We start from the raw sequence: 20225 nt of genomic DNA, 5'->3' as shown, positions 1-20225 counted from the left end.
TGTAATTAGCAAATGATTGTGTATGTAACAAATGCATTACTTAAAAATGGAATTAACTTTTCATATTGTCAGATTGTCGAAGAAACAAAATGAACATTTCTTACCCTACTTTGCTCATCTAATGAGAGAACTAATGAAAATTGGATCTCGGATTAAACAACTCTATCATGGACATTTGACCGACATTATGTTTAAAACATCAAATATTATTTGACATGATATAAAAATATTCGTTTTATGTAAATTAAAATTTGTTTTTTATTTTAAGTTCAAAGTTCATTAATTGAATTACTCTTATTAAATTACCCTTTACTTATTTACTCTGTTGTGTCAATCAATATTTCCGCGTGCACAATAAAATTCAAGAGAAATTAACAGATTGCTTTTTTTACCTTACATTTGTGTTATAATTATATTTTTACCATCGTGCAACATTACGCGGCGGCATCACGAATGCGCGCGGTGAAAGTAGGGCATAGTGAGGGAATCATTGGATACAGTCCGATGTATTCAAATATGATTCTACTCTCCTTCTTTCCTCAGATTCGCGGACGCCTAGGTGTGTAAAATATGGTGGGACAGGCAACTGTTCCTGTGAGATGCTCATTCAGTTGGGACTGTGCTTCCTTCCGAGCGGAATGCACACGTTTTTTGTTTCGTCCTCCCCTTGCGGGGGTGGTATTCGGATCCTCTGCCTCTGACCACCCAGGGAGTTCTTCTTTATTCAAAGCCGTTCTCTTATTGTAAATAGCCGTGTTTTTACTCATGTTTGTTGTGTAAGTTATGTTAGTTATGTTACTATAGTTTAAAGAAATTGTTTTTGTATATTTGAAGACGTTTATTTATGTAAACTGCTTGGGTACAAACATATTTTTTGAATAAAAAAAAACAGAGGCATTAAGGGAATCCTAAGAGGTAGGGAAGACGTATTGGCCTCCTATCCATACGTCCTCCTCCCCCCTCCTTAATTTGCGTAGAATTTGTATTCAAATAGGAATATTTATAATAACTTTCCTCTATGCGAAGCTGACAAAAAGTCCCCCAGGACTCTATAACAGCTGCAGGTGAATGGTGGGCCTAAGGATCTCCCGTCTTTCTGGACCATTCTTAATTCTATGGTCTGAGCTTTGGAATATTCCGTGTTATGCTTGTGGTAACACGATGTTACATCACCGCGCGCAAAGGGATTATTTAGCACAGTCTTTTAAGAGTCAATAGAAGTGAAATCTTGCCCTTGTCTCAAACAGTTGGACAAATTCAAAACATAATTGAATTTGTTATCATTTACTAAAAACAACATTCCAATGTAACATAACTCGAACGTATGATTTATTAATTGAGTGACGTGCATTGGAATGAGCGGACGGTGGGTAAGCCACCGGGGAAAACCTAACGTGCAAAATAACCCGATATAAAAGGTTCAAGAGTCTAACATTCTGTTTATTCTTTATTTCCTTTCAAACCAGTCGTGCGGTGTCGTGTCGCCGGTTCGTGCCAGAACCAGAAATAAATCCGCACATATTCTAAAGTTGTTCGCAAATTTATTTATTCATTCACGAGTGACAGCAGAAACAAAATGGCGGAACGAATTGTAATTTTGTCTACGTGCTGTGAGTCCTGTTTTTGTTTTTTGTACGTTCGTTTGTTTTTGCTATGGTAAACGTTTGTCTTTTGCTGGATTTAGACTTTGAATGTTTTAGGGTAAAAATAAACTAAATCTGTTTTGTAGGATATCATTTGAGACTTTGTTTAAATGTAGTGGATTTTTTTGGACACGTATGTGCAAATGTTTGTAAACAAAGTGTTTTTTTACGGAAGTTAAGTGGTTTAGTTATTATTTTTTTGTAAATTTATTTTAATGACGTATTCTTATTGCGATGAATTTTTTAATTTTGAAATTATTCAGCCCGTGACGTCACTAGTTTACGTCAGTGAGTTTTTGTGACATTTAAAAATAGTGCCCCGTAGCTGTCAAATGTGTGTACTAAAAGTTGCAAGTTTGGCTTCCCGGAAAACGGAAATCTATCACAATCATGTTAACGCAGAAAATGATAGGGTGATTTAAAAGAACTTGTGACGTCCTTCAAATTTGTTCATTTGTATTATTTTTTTACAATTTAATGCTCTACTTTTTACCGTGTGTAAGAAAACATTTTTCTTCTCCTCCTTCACCTCTGGTTTAGTAGGCAAACACGCTGGCCATTATACCACGAGGCCAACAAAAATATATATACTCGTATATTGTCTTAAAAAATTTTTTTTTCAAATTAACATTATTTAATTTTATTCGTTTTCTTAAACATTTCTTACTTAACGTTCGTTTAATTTCAGGGTTTTTGATAATAACATTAATCATACCACACGGAAATTTTAAAGGTGCCCATAACTAACAAAATTGCAGTCACAATTAATAACTGGATGTGCCAATAAATGGCTGAAATAGTGTAGTTTCAATCATCTTTATTTATCTTTAAAAATTGAAAGATCCTCTAAATATCAATTAAAAGTTTAAAATCAACTAACATTTGTTGATGCAAAAAAAACGTTTACATTCAAATGATGATTGTTTTATGTGTAAATAAATATTGACTCAATCAACACGCTTAAAGTGCCAATCATTGGTAGTTTTACTCTATGTTCATTTAACATGACTTTTTTCTCTCTTTTCGATTTAATCAATTTGTCATGTATACTTTGTAATGTATTGATAATGAATTGGATACTCTGCACTCTTCTTAATGTAAATAAAAAATATAAATGAAATGAACATCAAACTCTCCCTTTCCGGTAATGGGTAGCTAGTACACATGGCGTCTAATAACTTTTATATTTCCATAAATATAATAAATTATCAGTTGGGATTTTCGGTAGTTCTCCTTTACACATTTACGTATCGGTTAATTTTTATAATTAAATAATGAAAGCTTATTGGGAACAGAAAAGGCATTTTATCTAAAAATCTAACTAAAACTCTGGATGATTTGACATGATTTTTTTTTAAAAATGTTTTTAGACTGTAATATTTCACTGCTCGACTGACACTGAAGCGTACAATTTATTGATCACTTTACTTTCAATGTTTCAAAAACGAGCTGCAGTTAGATTTGCAATGCAGTGCCCTATGCAATACTGAGTGCAATAAGAGAAATAATGACGAATATTTTTTTAAATCTTTTTGTTTGTTAAAAAAAACAATAAATGAAAAGCAATATTTTAATATATTGCCATTTGACATTTTTTTTGTTAAAAATATTGGAATACTTAATTATAAGGCGAGGTTTCTCGAAAACGTTTGAAGAAAATTTATAAAAATGGAATACTCTGAAACGTCACCGGTTCCTGTGAACAATAACTATTCATGTCTACCGGTTTCGAGACATACCCGTCTCTTCGTTAGGACAATCACTACACCGACAGCAAATAATAAAATATACTACAAACCGGTAGCTAAAAAGTCGATAAGTTGTTGTACAATAATATTCACATACATTCGTTAAAACGTTCGACCAAAAAACAAATGCTTTAAACATAAATTAATAATTGATAAAGTTTGTGAAAGATGTCCGGTTTCCTGTTAGCCATGTTTTTCAACGTTTAGTGAGTATTGACGGGTACGGGTTTTTTTTTAATGTCAGGAAAACTCGCTTGAACTCGTGACATCACGGACGGTATAATTTTAAAATTACAAAACCTTGAAAATCATAGATAATACGATACGAGTACATAAAAATACATTTTTTTTTGTTTGGCTTTGTCTTATAGTCAATTGACAATCTAAAAAGTAGCATTGTACCCTTTTTCTACACATTTCGCGTAGGTAATCAAAACAATACTCCAAAACTTGCCTCGTTGGTTTGATTCTCGCCAGTTTATGAAAAAAAAAATTTTTCTCAATTGGTCTGGGTATTGTGGTGTATTTTTCACAACTTCCATCTATATTCTATACCCTCTCTTTTCCACCCGCCGAAAAGCCTTTAAAGAGCTGTTTAACGAATTATTCATATTTAAAAATCAATAAAATAAATTATTATTATTAAATTACATACTAAGTTCATTTTTGCACCAAATCAGCCAACGCCGACGGTGAATACTCAAACATGTATTTTCAAAAGTTATTTATAATATTTCAAATATTTATTTCTTAAGAGGCGGACTATTAAGGTTAATTAATATTAAATACTAAATTAATCAAGAGTTATGAAACAAACAACTAAAATACCAGTTTTAGTAATATAACAATCGTAACAACGATGATAAAATCTTTTCAAATTTCATCATAATTTCTTCTATACACACCCACTGATGCATAAGGCTCTACATTGATACTCTTAATGCAATGAAAAAAATAACATTGTATTTGGATTACTTTTCTAACGTTAACGACAAGATAAGATGATCAGCCTCACGCTTCAGGTACCAGGACATACGCATTTTTTAATTTTTTTTTAATTCCAGTAAAATGGCTATAAAGTGCAGAGCCAATTCTACCATATAAACATGAACATAAATATAAACATAAAATAAAATTTTATATTGCAGCACTTATGGTGGTCTTAACATATCGCGCCATCGCTTGAACAACGGTGATTGGATCCACTCTGCAGTGGCTTGGAGAATTTCGTTATTAGACTTTTTTAGGCGTTCCCATAGGCTCCAGGCTCTTTGGCGAAGCAGGGCAGCGAAGGTGTTTATTCGTCCAGCTGTAAACATTTCAGAGGCACTGCAGTACCTAGGCAATCCGAATAATTGTCGGTATGAGCAATGAAGAACCGCAGTAAAAACACTGCTTTCACATACCCTAAAATCATTTAAAAGACCAAGGGCCTTCCTATCGGTTTCTCTTACTAATAAACTTTTTTTGTCAGTAAACGAGTTACTTTCGATCATTTTTTAATTTAAACTTTAATTGCCCCTTTTGTTATGAGTCTAGAATTTTTTTTATGGAAGACATATGTTGGATATTGTCATTTTTTCTCATGATCATTCAGCAGGGCCTCGACAATCCGAACACCCAACATTTAAACCCTGTGCAGATGTACGAAGCGTTCGAATATTATGCATGCAGATATTTTGAGAAATAAAATAAAGTTTTTTTTGAGTCAAAGTGTTTTTTAATCATGCAAAATGTTATATTTTTATAATATAATGCCTTTAATTTTAATTTTACTTTTAAAAATTGTTCATTAAAGGCACCATGTCGGGTGTGCAAAAACAATGAATTTTACTAACAACTCGTACATATTATAAATAAAAATGACGTAAAATAATCTTAAATTTTAAGTTTAAATAGGGTCTTGATTTCCAACCTTGTAATATAACGCGTCAACCTACACAACAATCCGGATATATTTTCAATTAATTTCCTTATTCAGGGTATTTATCTGAGAGCAACCAACGAGTAAACAACACTATTCGAGGATTCTGGTTCTATTTAAAACACCCTACTGTTCACTCCATCCCCCTGGATACAGAGAAATGATATTATTAATCGATGCACTCTAAATTTAAAAATATAAATATTCAAAGAAAAAGAGCGGTATTTTTTTCAAGCTTAGTTACCTTTTAAATAAATTAAATTTTTCAGGTTTCAGCTCTTTTACTTCACAAAAGTTAACAGATGGAAGATTTGAGGAAATGTGGATGTTCAAACATGGGCAGAATGGTGAATGTTACACAGTGTGTAAAGTGGCCACTTAAACCAGCCAATGACAGGTCATAAGCCCTGTAAATGCCTAGACTTCCATATCCCCTTCTCAAAAAATTTTCCCTCTCTGTTGAAATAAATTTAAATATAAATTTCAGGTAGCTAAAGGAGACGTTTTTCAAGAATTAATTAATTTATTTATTAACATAGTGAATAATTGTACATTTTTTAAGACTTAAGCCCCAACTCTATGGGACTAAAAGTCCTGTCTTTTTTTATATAGTTTATCTTTTTTAGACTTTCTTAATTAATAATATTGTTTTAAATGCTCTGTATTACTTATGATTATACTTCCATGAATGAATATTTACTGTATTTGTAGCGCATATGTAAAAGGCACTAAGTGCCGTTTATTTAAATAAAATAAAATAAAATGTCATGATAGATTTCCGGTTTCCGGTTACCTATGACTAGCGTGTTTCAAAGGGTACAGGGTTTTTTTTTAATGTGAGAAAAACTTACCAACTTGAACTCGTGACGTTAAGGGCGGTATATTTTTTTAAAAACTAACGCGTTGATTGTATTATACACAAAAAAAAACTTAGTTTGATAGTCTATTGGCAAGTAAAAATATTTTTGAAAACCACAAAACTTCTTCATTCTGTTCAAAAAATAAATATTGTAAAGCAAAAAAAAAATTCATTAATTAAAACTGAAATTATGGATAGTTTGAGAATGGTCAGGTCTAATTACAAATCAAAATCGTGATTATTATTCAATTTAATTTTTATTTATTTATTTCCTTAAAGACAGTTTATTACACATTATTTGAGACATAAGTTCGAACTCAAAAAAGTCTTGTGTTGAGTTGGGACGAGTAATTAGTTAACACAGACATACGAGCAGATCACCACATTTATTTTATAGGTTCAGAAACATAATAATAATATCATATTATTCGCTACACGGTGTACAGAAGAGATCGTGAATCAAGTGCGTCAACATGTAAAGAGAAACGAGGAGTACTAGCTTCTATTTATAATAAATTAAATTCAACAAGGAAATACTCTTGGGAGAGTGATGGCAAAGACAGACCTATCGATGGATATTAGGCTTTCTGATAACTCATATTCTCGACTGCCAGAAATATAACAAAGAGAGTAAAGGAGCACATGAGTGCATGCAGGCTCGGCTACCCCGAAAAATCAGCCTTGGCCGAGCACCACATAGAAACGGGGCATAAGTTTTCCTTTGAGCCGATAATCTTAGGGAGGCCAAAGAACCACCAAACACGACTAGTAAAAGAAGCAATTGAGATTTACAAACATCCCGACAACATAAACAGAGATGATGGGATGCGATTAAAAACATCCTGGTACCCAGTCATAAAGAAATCGCATAAAGATTGCAATGTAACACAGATTTGTGATACGGTATAGATCCTAAGTACATAATGGTACACATTAATCTAAACGACTACGACACGGTACAAGTCCCAAATACATAACATCACACAAAAACGACTACGACACGGTAAAAATTCTATGTACCTAACGTAACACATATTCATACACAAATAACATCAACCCTGATGATGGACGCTGTAACGCGATCCGAAACGTCGGTAGAGAGTACGAACGACACACGGCATAATAACCCAGAAAAACTTATTGTGCATCTTAACGGCCGTGAAAATCTAAGAAGTTTAATCATATACTTATATATTTTATTTTTTATTTTACTACCATATTACTACTATTATTACTATAATTATTGATATGCATTACAAAAAACTTTTTATTACTACGAGACTTTATTAATATTCTAGTGAAATTCTATTCGATTGTATAAATTGCATCTATTTTAAATAAAATTTTATTAAAATTAATCTTATATAAATTCAAATAAACTGCTTTAATAACATATAATAAAAACTAAATTTTGGGCCATACACAATTTTTAATTTTTCTTTTGTAACTATTGGTTTTCACATATAATTGGTTAAAGATGTTTAGTGTTATTTTTTTTTTCTTTTATACATTGTATTTATATTGTGATATTTTTTACTGTTTGTGAACCGAAAATAAATTAATACTCGTAGCATAATTATGGTAAACAGCAAACTCAAACATTCGGAAAATCATCAAGGAGTTTCCCACTCAAATACCTCCCACTGAGGATAATCCAGTCCTTAACCCCTCTCTTGAAAATAGGTCCCTCCTTAATATTCTGAAATGTAAATTATAATTTTAAAGATATAACCAAGCTGTTTAACAGGCACGGCCAATGAGCTTTTTTTCATATTAATTTGTTAATAGATTTGTTTTTATATTTTTTCTGTATCTTATAATCAGCGCTTTCATTTTTTGAAGGTTTCGTATTTCTGAAATCCACTTGTGACGTCTCAAGTTCTCTTTCGCTTATTCTCAGTCAGTTCTGCCAATTAAACGCAGCTATGCAGAAAGCAGCCAGTCCACAATTTTGAAAAAACGAGATGTTAGTGTTATCGGATGCAGTAGGGTCAATTCTATGTTCTGCTAAAAACAACCAGACCGCTTTCATACAAAAAACTGTAAATATCACCTTCTAAAAAAAGGGTCGATCACAAAAATGGCATTTCTTAATTTACAGAAAACACCCACAACACTAGAAAAATCTTACAGTATTTTAAAAGTCATTAAGAATGGTCAAATACATAATTGGATTATTGTATGTAGTATTAAAAAAACTAATGTATTCATTGTTTATCATTTGTCCAAAGTCAAAAACACGTCATCTTGTTGTGTAAATTTGATTATTCACACTTTTCATAAAAGTGCTACTATCTCATTTTCATTTTTCTATATCTGGCTGCTTTCTACAAAACGACGTTCAATTGGTCCGTGGACGGTAAGTAAACCGGAAATTTTCCATAACTCTCTTACCATTTATCGGTTGATTTATATGAACTAGTAACGTCGTTCAAAGAATTTCACTTTGACTTAAATATCTACTGATTTTTCAAGTTTCCTGTTCTTTTTCATTTATTTATTAACGTCCGTAGCCAATTTGTACAAAATTTGTAACAAAGTTAAAATATATAGTAGAATATGTTAAAGGAAAGGGGTGGTTAATTGATATAATTTTTTTACATGTACATATTTTTTTACATTCATTATATTTTTTTTCTTACATTACATAGCATACAAACATAACATAAAACAGAATAAAATAATTTTTAAAAACCCAAAGAGGCAGAGCCTGTACATGGATATACAGGATTTAATCGGTTTTACTTAACAGCACGAACACAATAAAAATAGAGAGTATAAACATTTTTACAAAAGAAAAAAAAATAAACCTAAACGAAAAAAAATAAAATCAACGTCTTCCAAAAACACTATCTCTAATATTTTTTTGTATTTTTTTTATGAAAACTTTACTATCTTGAGATGGTGGACGATGTGAATGGAAGGTTGTACATATATTTTTTTATTTTATTAAAATTTTTATGAACGGATTAATAATGCAATACCGTCATGTGAGCTATGTTTAGAAGATTATGTGTGTATAATATACCTCGGTAGATATAGAAATGAATTACTTGATAAAATGTAAAACACAGTAAATATAATGATATTAAGATTTGTGATAAAACAGAAAAGCATCATTCAAAATTTCATAAAATATAAGATACACATCAAATATGTACATTCTGTATGTTGTATACGATAGCATTAATTAAGTTTTAAATATGAACAGATTTAATTTTTAGTTCATTGGTTATTGTTGTAATGTCAGAAATGCCTATCTTTCAAGTACAACTGAATGAGTGTGTTAAACTTATCGAAAAAGTAAGAATGATTGTTTGTTCATAATATTTCAGAGGTCTCAAATTATTATATTTATTTTCTCTTTTTTTTTTTTTAATAGAAATTTATATATTATATATTTAAATACATATAAAACAAGTTATTATCCAGTAGCCAGAAATATTTCAATTATCACATCTTTATTCTCTAGTAACTTTGTAATAAGTGAATTTGTATTTGATTCCTCTTTGAAATAATTTTTGGGACTGTTTTATTACATACCTACCTTAACACAAATATGTTTTTGACATTTAAAAAAAACCTTAAATATGTCAGTAGACACCGCTAATAAGAATGAAATAAAGAACACCACATAATGGTTTAATTTAAGATTTATTTTCAATTAGACAAAAATAAATTCAGTACTAAGTATTATTATTATGACTGATATTTTATTAAGCCCCGTTTAAAGTATCTAAACATATCTTGCAGCTGGTGGAAATGCCAGTAGGAAGAGCAATGTCTTCACTCAACCGTATCTCTTCGGATATCGACATCTTTTTTTGCGTTCAACAAATATTTGCGTTCTTATGATTTACCCAAATATTTTATTTTGAGGGCCATTTTCAACATATTGTACATAACTCACTATTAGAAAATGGAATCAAGTTGGGATAGCGTGGGATTCGAACCACGGACCTTTCGTCCGTCCGAGACACTAGCCACGGGACCACAACCCGACCTTTAATTGCTTAGTATTTTTTTTACCATATTTGCATATTTTAATTTAAGTATAATTTTTTTGTGTTATGTACATATGCCTTGAAACATTTTTGTAATGTACATCAACGTATAAAGTAAATATATTGAAATCTATAGCGCATGGGCGGTTGGTTTCTAGTTCCTCGTTTTCAATGATGTTAGAATTCAATAATATATTGCAGCCAAATTACAGCACTTATTTTTAAAAACAATCTTATTTATTTTATTTCTTCTACCTAATTTATATCTACATTGCTGGGCTTATTGCTTAATGGCAATTTCTACAAACTTTTCAAAAAAATAATAATTGTCATTTATATAATTGAAATTTCAAAGCGTATTCGCGAGAAAATTCATTCAAAAACTAATTCATTTATATCAATTCTAGCCTTTGATGGGAAATGATAAATACAAAAAGGGAAATGTAGAAAGAGTAAAGAGAATAGAGGTGTTTCTTCAGGCGTGATTTTAACTATAGAAACATCTTTGAGAGAGGATTGGAGAGGATTCTTCAGTCGAACCGCATGAACAACTACACATATTTTTTTTGTTTTTTGCATGAACTGTACAAAATCTAAAAATTCACTTTGTTTAAATTTTGACTTGTCAGCGTTTTTATTTTTTAAATTATGTTTACAAATAAAAGCTAGATAACAATAGGTTCTACAGCTTCAGAGCGCACGAATAGTTGGAATTGTAGACTCTGTTAATGAAATTTATAAATGAAATAATTTAAATAGGTTTGTATGGTAAGTATCAGTGGTAATGCATTAAAGATGTGAGGATTTGTTCTGCGTACTTCCAGGGTTTTTGAAAATACCCGCGTACTGAGAACTCTTTACAACTCGGTGCGAAATAGACTCAAAAGTGGCTAGATGATTTGAAAAGGGGGGGGCCACATGAACTGAAGTACTCTCTTATGATGGAGAAAATCCAAAAGAAATTTCTGAGATATCTCTACATGAGAGTGCGGGTATTATCTTTGGCTCGATCCGACCAAATTTCTCCAGGGTATGCTTGGCTGCAACAGTTTAGAGACTGGAAGGAATGTGTATTTATCTACACATTTTTGTCGACTGTTGCGCGATATGATCGATAATTCTGAGATTATGATGAGCATTGGTTTCTATGTTTCTGATAATTACCTAAGACAGCGTCAGCATATATTGTTACATATTTCGATATACAGGACTAAACTACCGATGGTTATGTTTGTTCGAAGGGCTACTGCTATGCTGAACGACATCGCTCTGGATTTTGATCTGTTCCATGTATCCGAAGGCGTTTTCCCAAGCAAGATTCTCTTACTATTTTGACAAAGAGTATCGTTATGTATTTTTTGTCTGTTTATAATATAACGTATTAAATTTTAGTTTGTTTTATATGTATTATTTAAAATAAATTAATTTAATTTAATCGAATTGAATGTCAAGCGTTAATAATACACAGTAAACAACAATCAACTAAAAAAAATTAACACCGGTTTAAACATACGTATACTTATTCAATTTTCTTTATTTATATATGTGTATATTACAAAATATATAATCTTAATTAAAAAACAAACAAATAATACGAAACATCAATAAAATAAGGTACGTATAAAGTTAACAAGTAGTTATTCATACTATATTGATAATGTGTGAAAAAAATAAGTGAACCTTGTAACGAAAAACTTCCTCAGAGACCTGAAAAATATCAATGTCCGAAGCAATATTGTTCAACATAGAGGTAACCCTTCCAACCGGCATAACCATTGGCAAGTTGGTCTTGTATATCGAAATGAAGGACAGTGTTGAAATACTATGTTGACAGGTAATCCGGAAAATAAAAGCAAATGATCCGTATAATTTCAGGGTTGTCGACAGTACCGCGCAACAATCGAAAGAAATGCGTAATTAGATACACATTCCTTTTGTTATTTCAATTGTTGTAACTAAGCATATCCTGGAGAAACTCAGTAAGATAAAACCATGGATTATATCTGCCAGTGGGATTGTGTAGAGAAATAAAAGTAATTTCTTGTTAACAAATAAAGGAAAACGAAGAGCAGAAGATCTTTAAAATGTCTACAAATTTTGTTTCATTTATACTCATTAACTTCCTAGTTACCGGAGTAAACCTTTTCCTTTTTTTTTTTAATATTCGTGTCTTCCAATCCGGTTAATATTATTTTTTCTTTCAGTATTCTTGATGATGCAGATATCTTTATCATTGCCGATGAGAATCAAGAGACAAGACGATGATGATGTCTCATTTCCTGGCCAGGAAGAAGGACCTGATCCAGCAAACATTGACGACAGATATAACTTCCAAAACCAACAAAGTGGCTTCAATGGCAATCAAGGAGGCGATTTCAATGGCAATTCACAAGGTGGTTTTGATGTCAATGAAGGAGGTTTTAATGGCAATCAAGGTGGGTTCAATGGCAACCAAGGTGGTTTGAATGGCAACCAACAAGGTGGTTTTAATGGAAATCAGCAAAGCGGAGGTTTTAATGGCAATCAACCAGGTGGTTTTAATGGAAATCAGCAAGGCGGAGGTTTTAATGGCAATCAGCAAGGTGGTTTTAATGGAAATCAGCAAGGAGGTGGTTTTAATGGAAATCAGCAAGGCGGTGGATTTAATGGAAATCAGCAAGGCGGTGGTCTTAACGGAAATCAACAAGGAGGATTTAATGGAAACCAGCAGGGTAGTTTAAATGGAAACCAGCAAGGAAATCAAGGACGACAAAGGTAAAAACAGTTTTTTTAACCTTACATTGCTAAATTCACTTTATTGCTCCCTGGTTAGAAGTCGTTTTGAATATATTTCTCCAGTCTGGTCGCTGGTCGCCCCATTATCACGTACATTCTGATTCACTCGAGCGCGTCCAGAAAAAAAAATTTTAATTTTAAACTTCATATTCCAGCTGCTTTTTTAAACTATAATCAATTGTTGTCTTCAGCAAATCTTTTAAGACTTTCTGATAAAAGAATCCTAACTGACCTAATATTACTTTTTAAAGTGATCAATTCATTAATTGACTGTCCTGATTTTCTGGAGTTGGTGTGTTTCCGTGTACCTGGTCGACATACCCGCCACAGATCTCCTTTTTGTTCTGCAAGTTCTAGGACCAACTATCACATACACTCGCCTATCCCTAGGTTCCATAGATATGGCAATCAGTATGAGGACAAGGCTGATATATTTGGTTCTGGACTTGATAGTTATAAAATGAGTCTGATTTCTTTTTTTCTCTCGCAATATTATTCTTAAACTTTTCTTTATATTTAAAAATATTTTTCCTTTTTTTGTTTTTTCATATTTATGTATTTATTTCGTTAATATTTTTGGTTGCTTATGTGTATTTACCCACTTGTTACTATTGTTATAGTTATGCAACTTTATAATTTTTTGTTATGTTTTTATATTTGTATTTTTTTTCATATTTATGTACAATATATGTTAAAAGCAATGTATGCCGTTTATGTAAAATAAATAAATTCATTTTCAAGTAACAAAGACGCTAAACGATAGTCTGACAGACTGAAAAAGAAATTTACTAGAGAAACACAGTTGTATTTTTACAGAATAACTATGTTTTTTATTTGAATACGGTAGAACTCTAATTATCCGAACTCCGACTATCCGAATCGCTGATTGTTCAAATCACTTTCAATATTTCTGAAAAAAAAATTGAGACTGAAACGCACTACGATTCGCAAGATAATGACTTAGCTGCCCGAAAACGGATGATGACTGTCGAACAGCTTACTTTGACCAAAATGTTTAGCAAGCAATGACTTTTATTTACAGTATGATACGTACTTACCTACTGTTATAAAATACCTCACTTGTAACTAAGGTTAACATGTAGAAGTGTTGCCTTTCCATTTAATTTATTTAAAGCTCTTTTTCTTTAAAAATAGTTTTTTAATTAATTTTAACATACAAACAATAATTATTTAAAATAGAATCTTTTTTCGGGAAAAATCCAACTATCCGAATTTTCGATTATCCGAATGGAATCCGGTCCCAATTCGATTCGGATAGTTGGAGTTCTACTGTATTATGAATTCTGATGTTACTGTTATTACTAGCTTGGGTCTTACAAATGTTTTGGGTCCTTTTTACTCGTATAAAAATAACATGCTATAGTTTAAAAAGCGTACACATTTAAATTCATCTAAAAATAAATATTTGCGTTGTTATGATATACCCAAATATTTAATTTTGAGCGCCATTTTCGACGAGTAGTAAATAACTCACTATAAGAAAATGCGAATCAAGTTGGGGTAGATTGGGAATCGAACCAAGGCCCTTTGAGCCGTGAGTCTGAGACACTAGCCAAGGTACCACAACCCGATTCATAAATATTTTAAATCATCTTTGCTGAAAATTGAACCCGAGACCTCTTGCATGGTAGGCAAACGCGTTGATCAGTATACCACGAAGTCGAAAAAGTTTTTTTTTTTAATACCGTAAAAAAATGTTATGTTAAGAGTAAAAATGGTTAATAAATTGAATACAAAAATTATCTTGCACCGTTCAAAGTGAAGAAGTACTTATTTATGTGCGTTAATTACTGAAAAATCTTAATAAAATTCATTGTTGTTGTAACCTTGTTTAAACTGGAGAAGCGCGTGTTCAATAGGCTATTTTGAGAAAAGAAGTTAATTTATCGTCTATTAATTAATCTTCTTAGTTCACCCGTTGCAATAATAGTTAGAAAATCTTTTTATCTTTTCTTCTCTTCTTCTCTTCTTCTCTTCTTCTCTTCTTCTCTTCTTCTCTTCTTCTCTTCTTCTCTTCTTCTCTTCTTCTCTTCTTCTCTTCTTCTCTTCTTCTCTTCTTCTCTTCTTCTCTTCTTCTCTTCTTCTCTTCTTCTCTTCTTCTCTTCTTCTCTTCTTCTCTTCTTCTCTTCTTCTCTTCTTCTCTTCTTCTCTTCTTCTCTTCTTCTCTTCTTCTCTTCTTCTCTTTTTCTCTTCTTCTCTTCTTCTTCTGCCTTATTTTCTCCACTGCTCGATAAATACCTCTTCCAAACGTCTTCATTCCTTTCTATCACCCGCTTTCATCATCCATATTTTACGGGCTATCTAGGCAATATCAACGACTCCTTGTTTGCCCATGATCTCCACTTTATTATTCTAAGTGTCCAATTGCCATCATTTTGCCTCGTAAAGTGTCCTGCCGACTGCAATTTTAATTTTGCTGCATGATCCATGATATCCACAACTCCGGTTTGGCGCTTTATTTCTTCATTTCTAATTATGTCTCTTAGACATATACTAAGCATTTGTCTTTCCACATATTAACCTTTTACGTTTATAAAATAAGCGAGGTCTGTATGCAAAAACAGAGTGATATGGCGTTCTATCATCTCTGCCTACCCCTACGGAGAAACGGCATGGTGGTTTGTATTGTATTGTCCAAATAAAATATGCTACATAATTTAACTACATAACTACGTATTCAGTTCGTGTGAAATAAAATAAAAACAAATTGGTTTTTATTTCAATCATTAACTTGGTCAAACATTTCGATAAATGTGTGCAAATATTATACAACCACTTACCGACTTTTTTATGTGTACCAGTTTCAAAGCGTATCCGTTTCTTTATTACCTGAGATTGTCTCAGATCCATTATGACTGTGACATTGGATTTGTATTATCCCATGTCAATATCGACCCACATTACTTCCACCAAAATTCTCTTGTCTGTGCTTCTTACCTGCAAAATTGCTTATACCTGTAAGACGGTAGATAAAAGTGGGCACTTCTTGGGTTTTTGGATGTTCCAAGCTCCCATAAGATACAATTTACCAAAAAGCTAATAAAAAGACACGCCAATGGTAAATATCATATTTGTTTATTTATTATTTTATTTAAAACTTCAAGTACAAAGAATAAGTTATTTGGCGGACATTATTCCATTTCCGCACCTACTTGTGCATAAGGCACTGCATTGGTAAACCAATCGCAGCGTATCTTGATATTTTTTATTACATGAAGGTAAAATGATCAGTCTTAGGCTTCAGGTACCAGTCCAAAGACTATTTGTTTATTTTTTTTATACACATATTATTTACATAGATAAATAACTACAAAAATACACATCAGAAAAATACATCTTAAAAGTAAGCTACTCGTATAACATGAATTGGAAACAATGCCCACAAAGACTGCAGCGTCGAGCTTGGCCCATTTCTTTTTTTAATTATCAAAAAGTTTATAGCACATATATATGGTGTGACATGACCATGAAAATAAATATTTTAGTGTAAAAACACCCATTTAAATAAATATTTCCAATCAACCAAGTCGGGAATCGAACCCGAAACCTCTTACATGATAGGCAAACGCGCTGATACGCTGTTACACCACGAGGCCGAACCGAAAAACAGACTTGTCAAAAATGTGTACTTAAAAACAAAAATATGTATCAAAAGAATACGTACATGAAAAAAAACTAATTAATTAAAATTAACAGCTGTTATTTAATGGGGAGAAAATGCTTGCACATATTGACCTTTAAAAAATAAATTATGTGATACATATTTAAAGGATATGGAATAGGGAATCACAAAATGAGTTTAGAAGGAGAGAGGAAAAAGAACCAGGGAAAGAAAGGGGATGATAAAATATATTAAAAAAAACAATAAAATACAGGGAGTTCAGGTTTCTAAGGAAATAAAGTAATGTTTCAGGCGTTTCTTAAAGGTGGCTAGAGAAAGTCTATTTTTCATTTGAAGAGGTAGCTCATTCTCGAGTCTAACACCTTGAACGGAAAAATAATTGCTGAAAAATGATGTGCTATGTTCTCTCCTGAGGAGAGCGAAGCGAGATCAGAAAGATAAATAAAAATCTCTTTGTGATGCAGACTATATCGTATTTCTCTCTCCGCATAAAATATTGGATTCTAAATTTTTATTTATTAAAAGTTTGGCAAAAGTTTTTTGACAAAAGTCGAATAAACTTACAAATTTTCATTTAAGAGTGTGATTGCATGAAAATAGCATTATTTATTAAGTTTTTTTCTTATTTCTGCGTTAGCATTAAAGTGTAGATATTATATAACAACAAGGTAATAAAATTATTAAAATTTTCGTACTTATTCAATAATGTTATCGTAGTTTTATGTCGAAATAAAATTTCTTTAAAAAAACATGCTTTTTTTATTGTTGTTTTCATTAGATAGAGTATTTTCTTTTATAATTTTATTAAACCTACACAGTCATATTTGCTCACAGTATTATGCAAGAAAAAAAAAATAGCATAGATATTCGTAGCGTTTTGTGTAAAAAAAACCCTTTTAAAGCCTTTTGGCAATCGATCAAAAAAGTTTACGTTAGTTTAAGTTTAAGTTTTAGTTTTTTTGGCCTTATGCCAGAAATATGCTATTTGCTTAGCTTTATTTGCTATTTTTGTAAAAAAAAAAATGGAGTTACAGCTAATTGAACCATTATAATTGCTGATCGTTAAAATTTAAAAAAAGTCAAATTTAATCTAATTGTTATCAAAAAGTTCGCTTGGGCCTAAAAAAATATGTAATGAGAATTTTTAAACGAAAATGTTTTTTTATAATGTTGAGTTAGTGACAAAACTGCGTATCTGTATTTAGGCAGTTTTTGAAATGTAGATAAAACTAAATAAAATTTGATGAAAGAAAGTGTTGAAGATAAGAACAACCCAAGCCTGATCGATATGTATCTTTTTTGGGTGATCCTGTGTATGTTGGAGTCATTCCGACGTTTCGGTTACCACTGCAGGAGCCATCTTAAAGGTAAACTGTTTGTTTTGTAGAAAAAATATGTATCAAGGTACTCGCAATTTGTACCATGTCGCAGTTGGCAGTAGGAACATTCCGTGTCATTTTTGTAGTGTGTAGTACCGGGAACCATGCTGAGTTTAATTTCTGATTTAGGTGATTGTATATTTTAATAGCCTTTTTTATCATTCGTGCACTGTAATTTCTATGTTTTCGAAAAACCTTTATTTTGAAGGCAAAAAGATATCCTGTGTCCATAAGTGTTCCGTCATTTCAGATTTTTCAGTGTCCAAGTTTACACGTTCCTTTATGTTCGTCATATATTTTCTTCATGTGCGCCCTGTTTGTCCAATGTACACTTTATCACATCCTTGGCCGTTCTGTTTTTAAACCATTTCAGTTTCCAAAGGGGTTCTTGTCTTTTGGGTTTAAAAAATCGTCCTTTTATTTTTCCCATAGTCCCAAATGATGTTAAAATATTTTGTTTCTATAGTAATATTTCGTACATATAGTATGCGTAGGTATGCGGTCTCTTTTGTAACATATTTTTCGTTAATCTTCTTCGTAGCTTGCAGTTTTTTAATTTGGTCAATTCGTTGCCTGTTACATCCCCGACTTAATTTCAATTTTACATTAAAATAAAAAAGTGTACATAAGTACCATACGAAATAAATATTTATAATTAATATTAGTATCTGTTCCAAATGGTGTATCGAAGATCATTTCACAGCCAATTACAGAAGAAAACTTTGTCTGAAATCTAATTTCGGTTGAAATATTAAAATTAAAATTTTTATAATATGATTTTCGTTCTTATTCGATGCCTTCAATTTCCAGCACCACTCCCAATCCGGGGAATACTACACCCGCCCCAACCCCCAACCCCGCCTGTGTGCTGCGATGCCTCGTGACCACGGAATATAACCCTGTGTGTGGGACCAACAGACAAACCTACCCTAACATGAGCCAATTAGCCTGCGCTAATCAGTGCGGATTAAGTAAGTGATCAGATTATTATGGAAACGACAAATTAGATAATGACAAATTAACCCCTAAATACATACATTGTTTTCAGTTGGCAACAACTATATATGATATACTTTGAGGTTTTGTCTATATATAGTTCAACAACTATTGCTCTTATCTGCCAAATGTTGAAATTTCACATTTCACAAAATTCAGGCAATCTGAGAATTTCACTAAATTGTTTAGCCTACGTAAAGTGGAATAAAACCTCAAAAATATATATCGTCGTCATTATTTATGTGAGAACAATTTTTATTTTATTATTTTATAGCGCAAGGAACGTTTTTGTCCACACATATTAGTTTACCTGTGGAAATAAAAATAAATTTCAATTTAAAACAAACGATAGTTATTTTTAAGTTCGTGTCCTGTAGTTCTGATATGACCTGCCGACGAACAGACGAACAACAGCGAACGTTCAAGACGTCGAAAAGATGGTGCCCTGTAAAGAAGGCAAGCCTGGTTGAGGTCTTCAGGAAACCACCGCAATTCATGGCCAAGCCAATTGTGTCACTTTTGATTGATTAAAGTCATCACCGGAGTTTCTCTTATTACTATATTCATTTCAAAGTCAATCCACCTCACACCCTAGATTTTTCTGATACATTTATTCTCAGAACCCAGTATTTTGCTGTGTTGGGCCCTTGTAAGGTGTCACAATTAACACCCATAGAGAAAATAGAAGGAAATAATAAGATTGTAATAATTAAAAACCAATTTGAATTATTTTTTTATTTTATTTATATTTTGTTTCAGGTGTCCAATTCGTACGTTTGGGAAGATGTTAAAACGTGTCTTCATTTTTACACATTTTAAAATAAATTACGTCGCATTACTATTATGTTTATTTTTATACAATTAATAGAATTGTAGTATTTTTAAAATAAACTATGTTTATTTATTTAAAAAACCCGCTTAGCAAAGACATAAGAAGATTTGCGGCGTCAGAAAAATTTGATAAATATTTATATCACGATTATTTTTCTGTCACACTCTCGCAGGTGCCTTCCCAATATTGTGCAAAAAAGACAACTGCAAGTCGGGTCAATAGTGCCTAACTAAAATCGAGAAAATTAAGGTTTCATGTCGATATTTTATCTGTTTTTAAAAATTATTCATATCATATTTTTATATCTTATTTTTATACCATACACCCAAAGATGGCGGATAAAACTGGGCACTTTTATGGGAATTTGGATGGTCTTAGCTCCTATAAGAAGTAATTTATCAAAAAAGAAATATTAAAAAGAC

The 20225-nt window shown here is 31.8% G+C and overlaps 1 protein-coding gene across 1 annotated transcript; it reads left to right on the top strand.

Moving 5' to 3' along the window:
• The first annotated feature begins 1129 nt into the window (after positions 1 to 1129).
• Positions 1130 to 19796, top strand: LOC148274689 (uncharacterized). Its single transcript, XM_088236771.1, has 4 exons — positions 1130 to 1610; positions 12383 to 12932; positions 18786 to 18946; positions 19731 to 19796. Exons 1-4 carry the CDS (start codon positions 1577 to 1579, stop codon positions 19760 to 19762), a joined length of 777 nt encoding a protein of 258 aa, XP_088092897.1. The 5' UTR covers positions 1130 to 1576; the 3' UTR covers positions 19763 to 19796.
• Positions 19797 to 20225: the final 429 nt, after the last annotated feature.

This window comes from Micrasema longulum, unplaced genomic scaffold (assembly GCF_059751315.1).
Source record: "Micrasema longulum isolate JH-2025_06_02 unplaced genomic scaffold, ASM5975131v1 h1tg001605l, whole genome shotgun sequence".
NCBI classification, from domain to species: Eukaryota; Metazoa; Arthropoda; class Insecta; order Trichoptera; family Brachycentridae; genus Micrasema; species Micrasema longulum.
The sequence above is the reverse complement of the archived record's forward strand: the minus strand, read 5'-3'. Positions and strand labels throughout refer to the sequence as shown.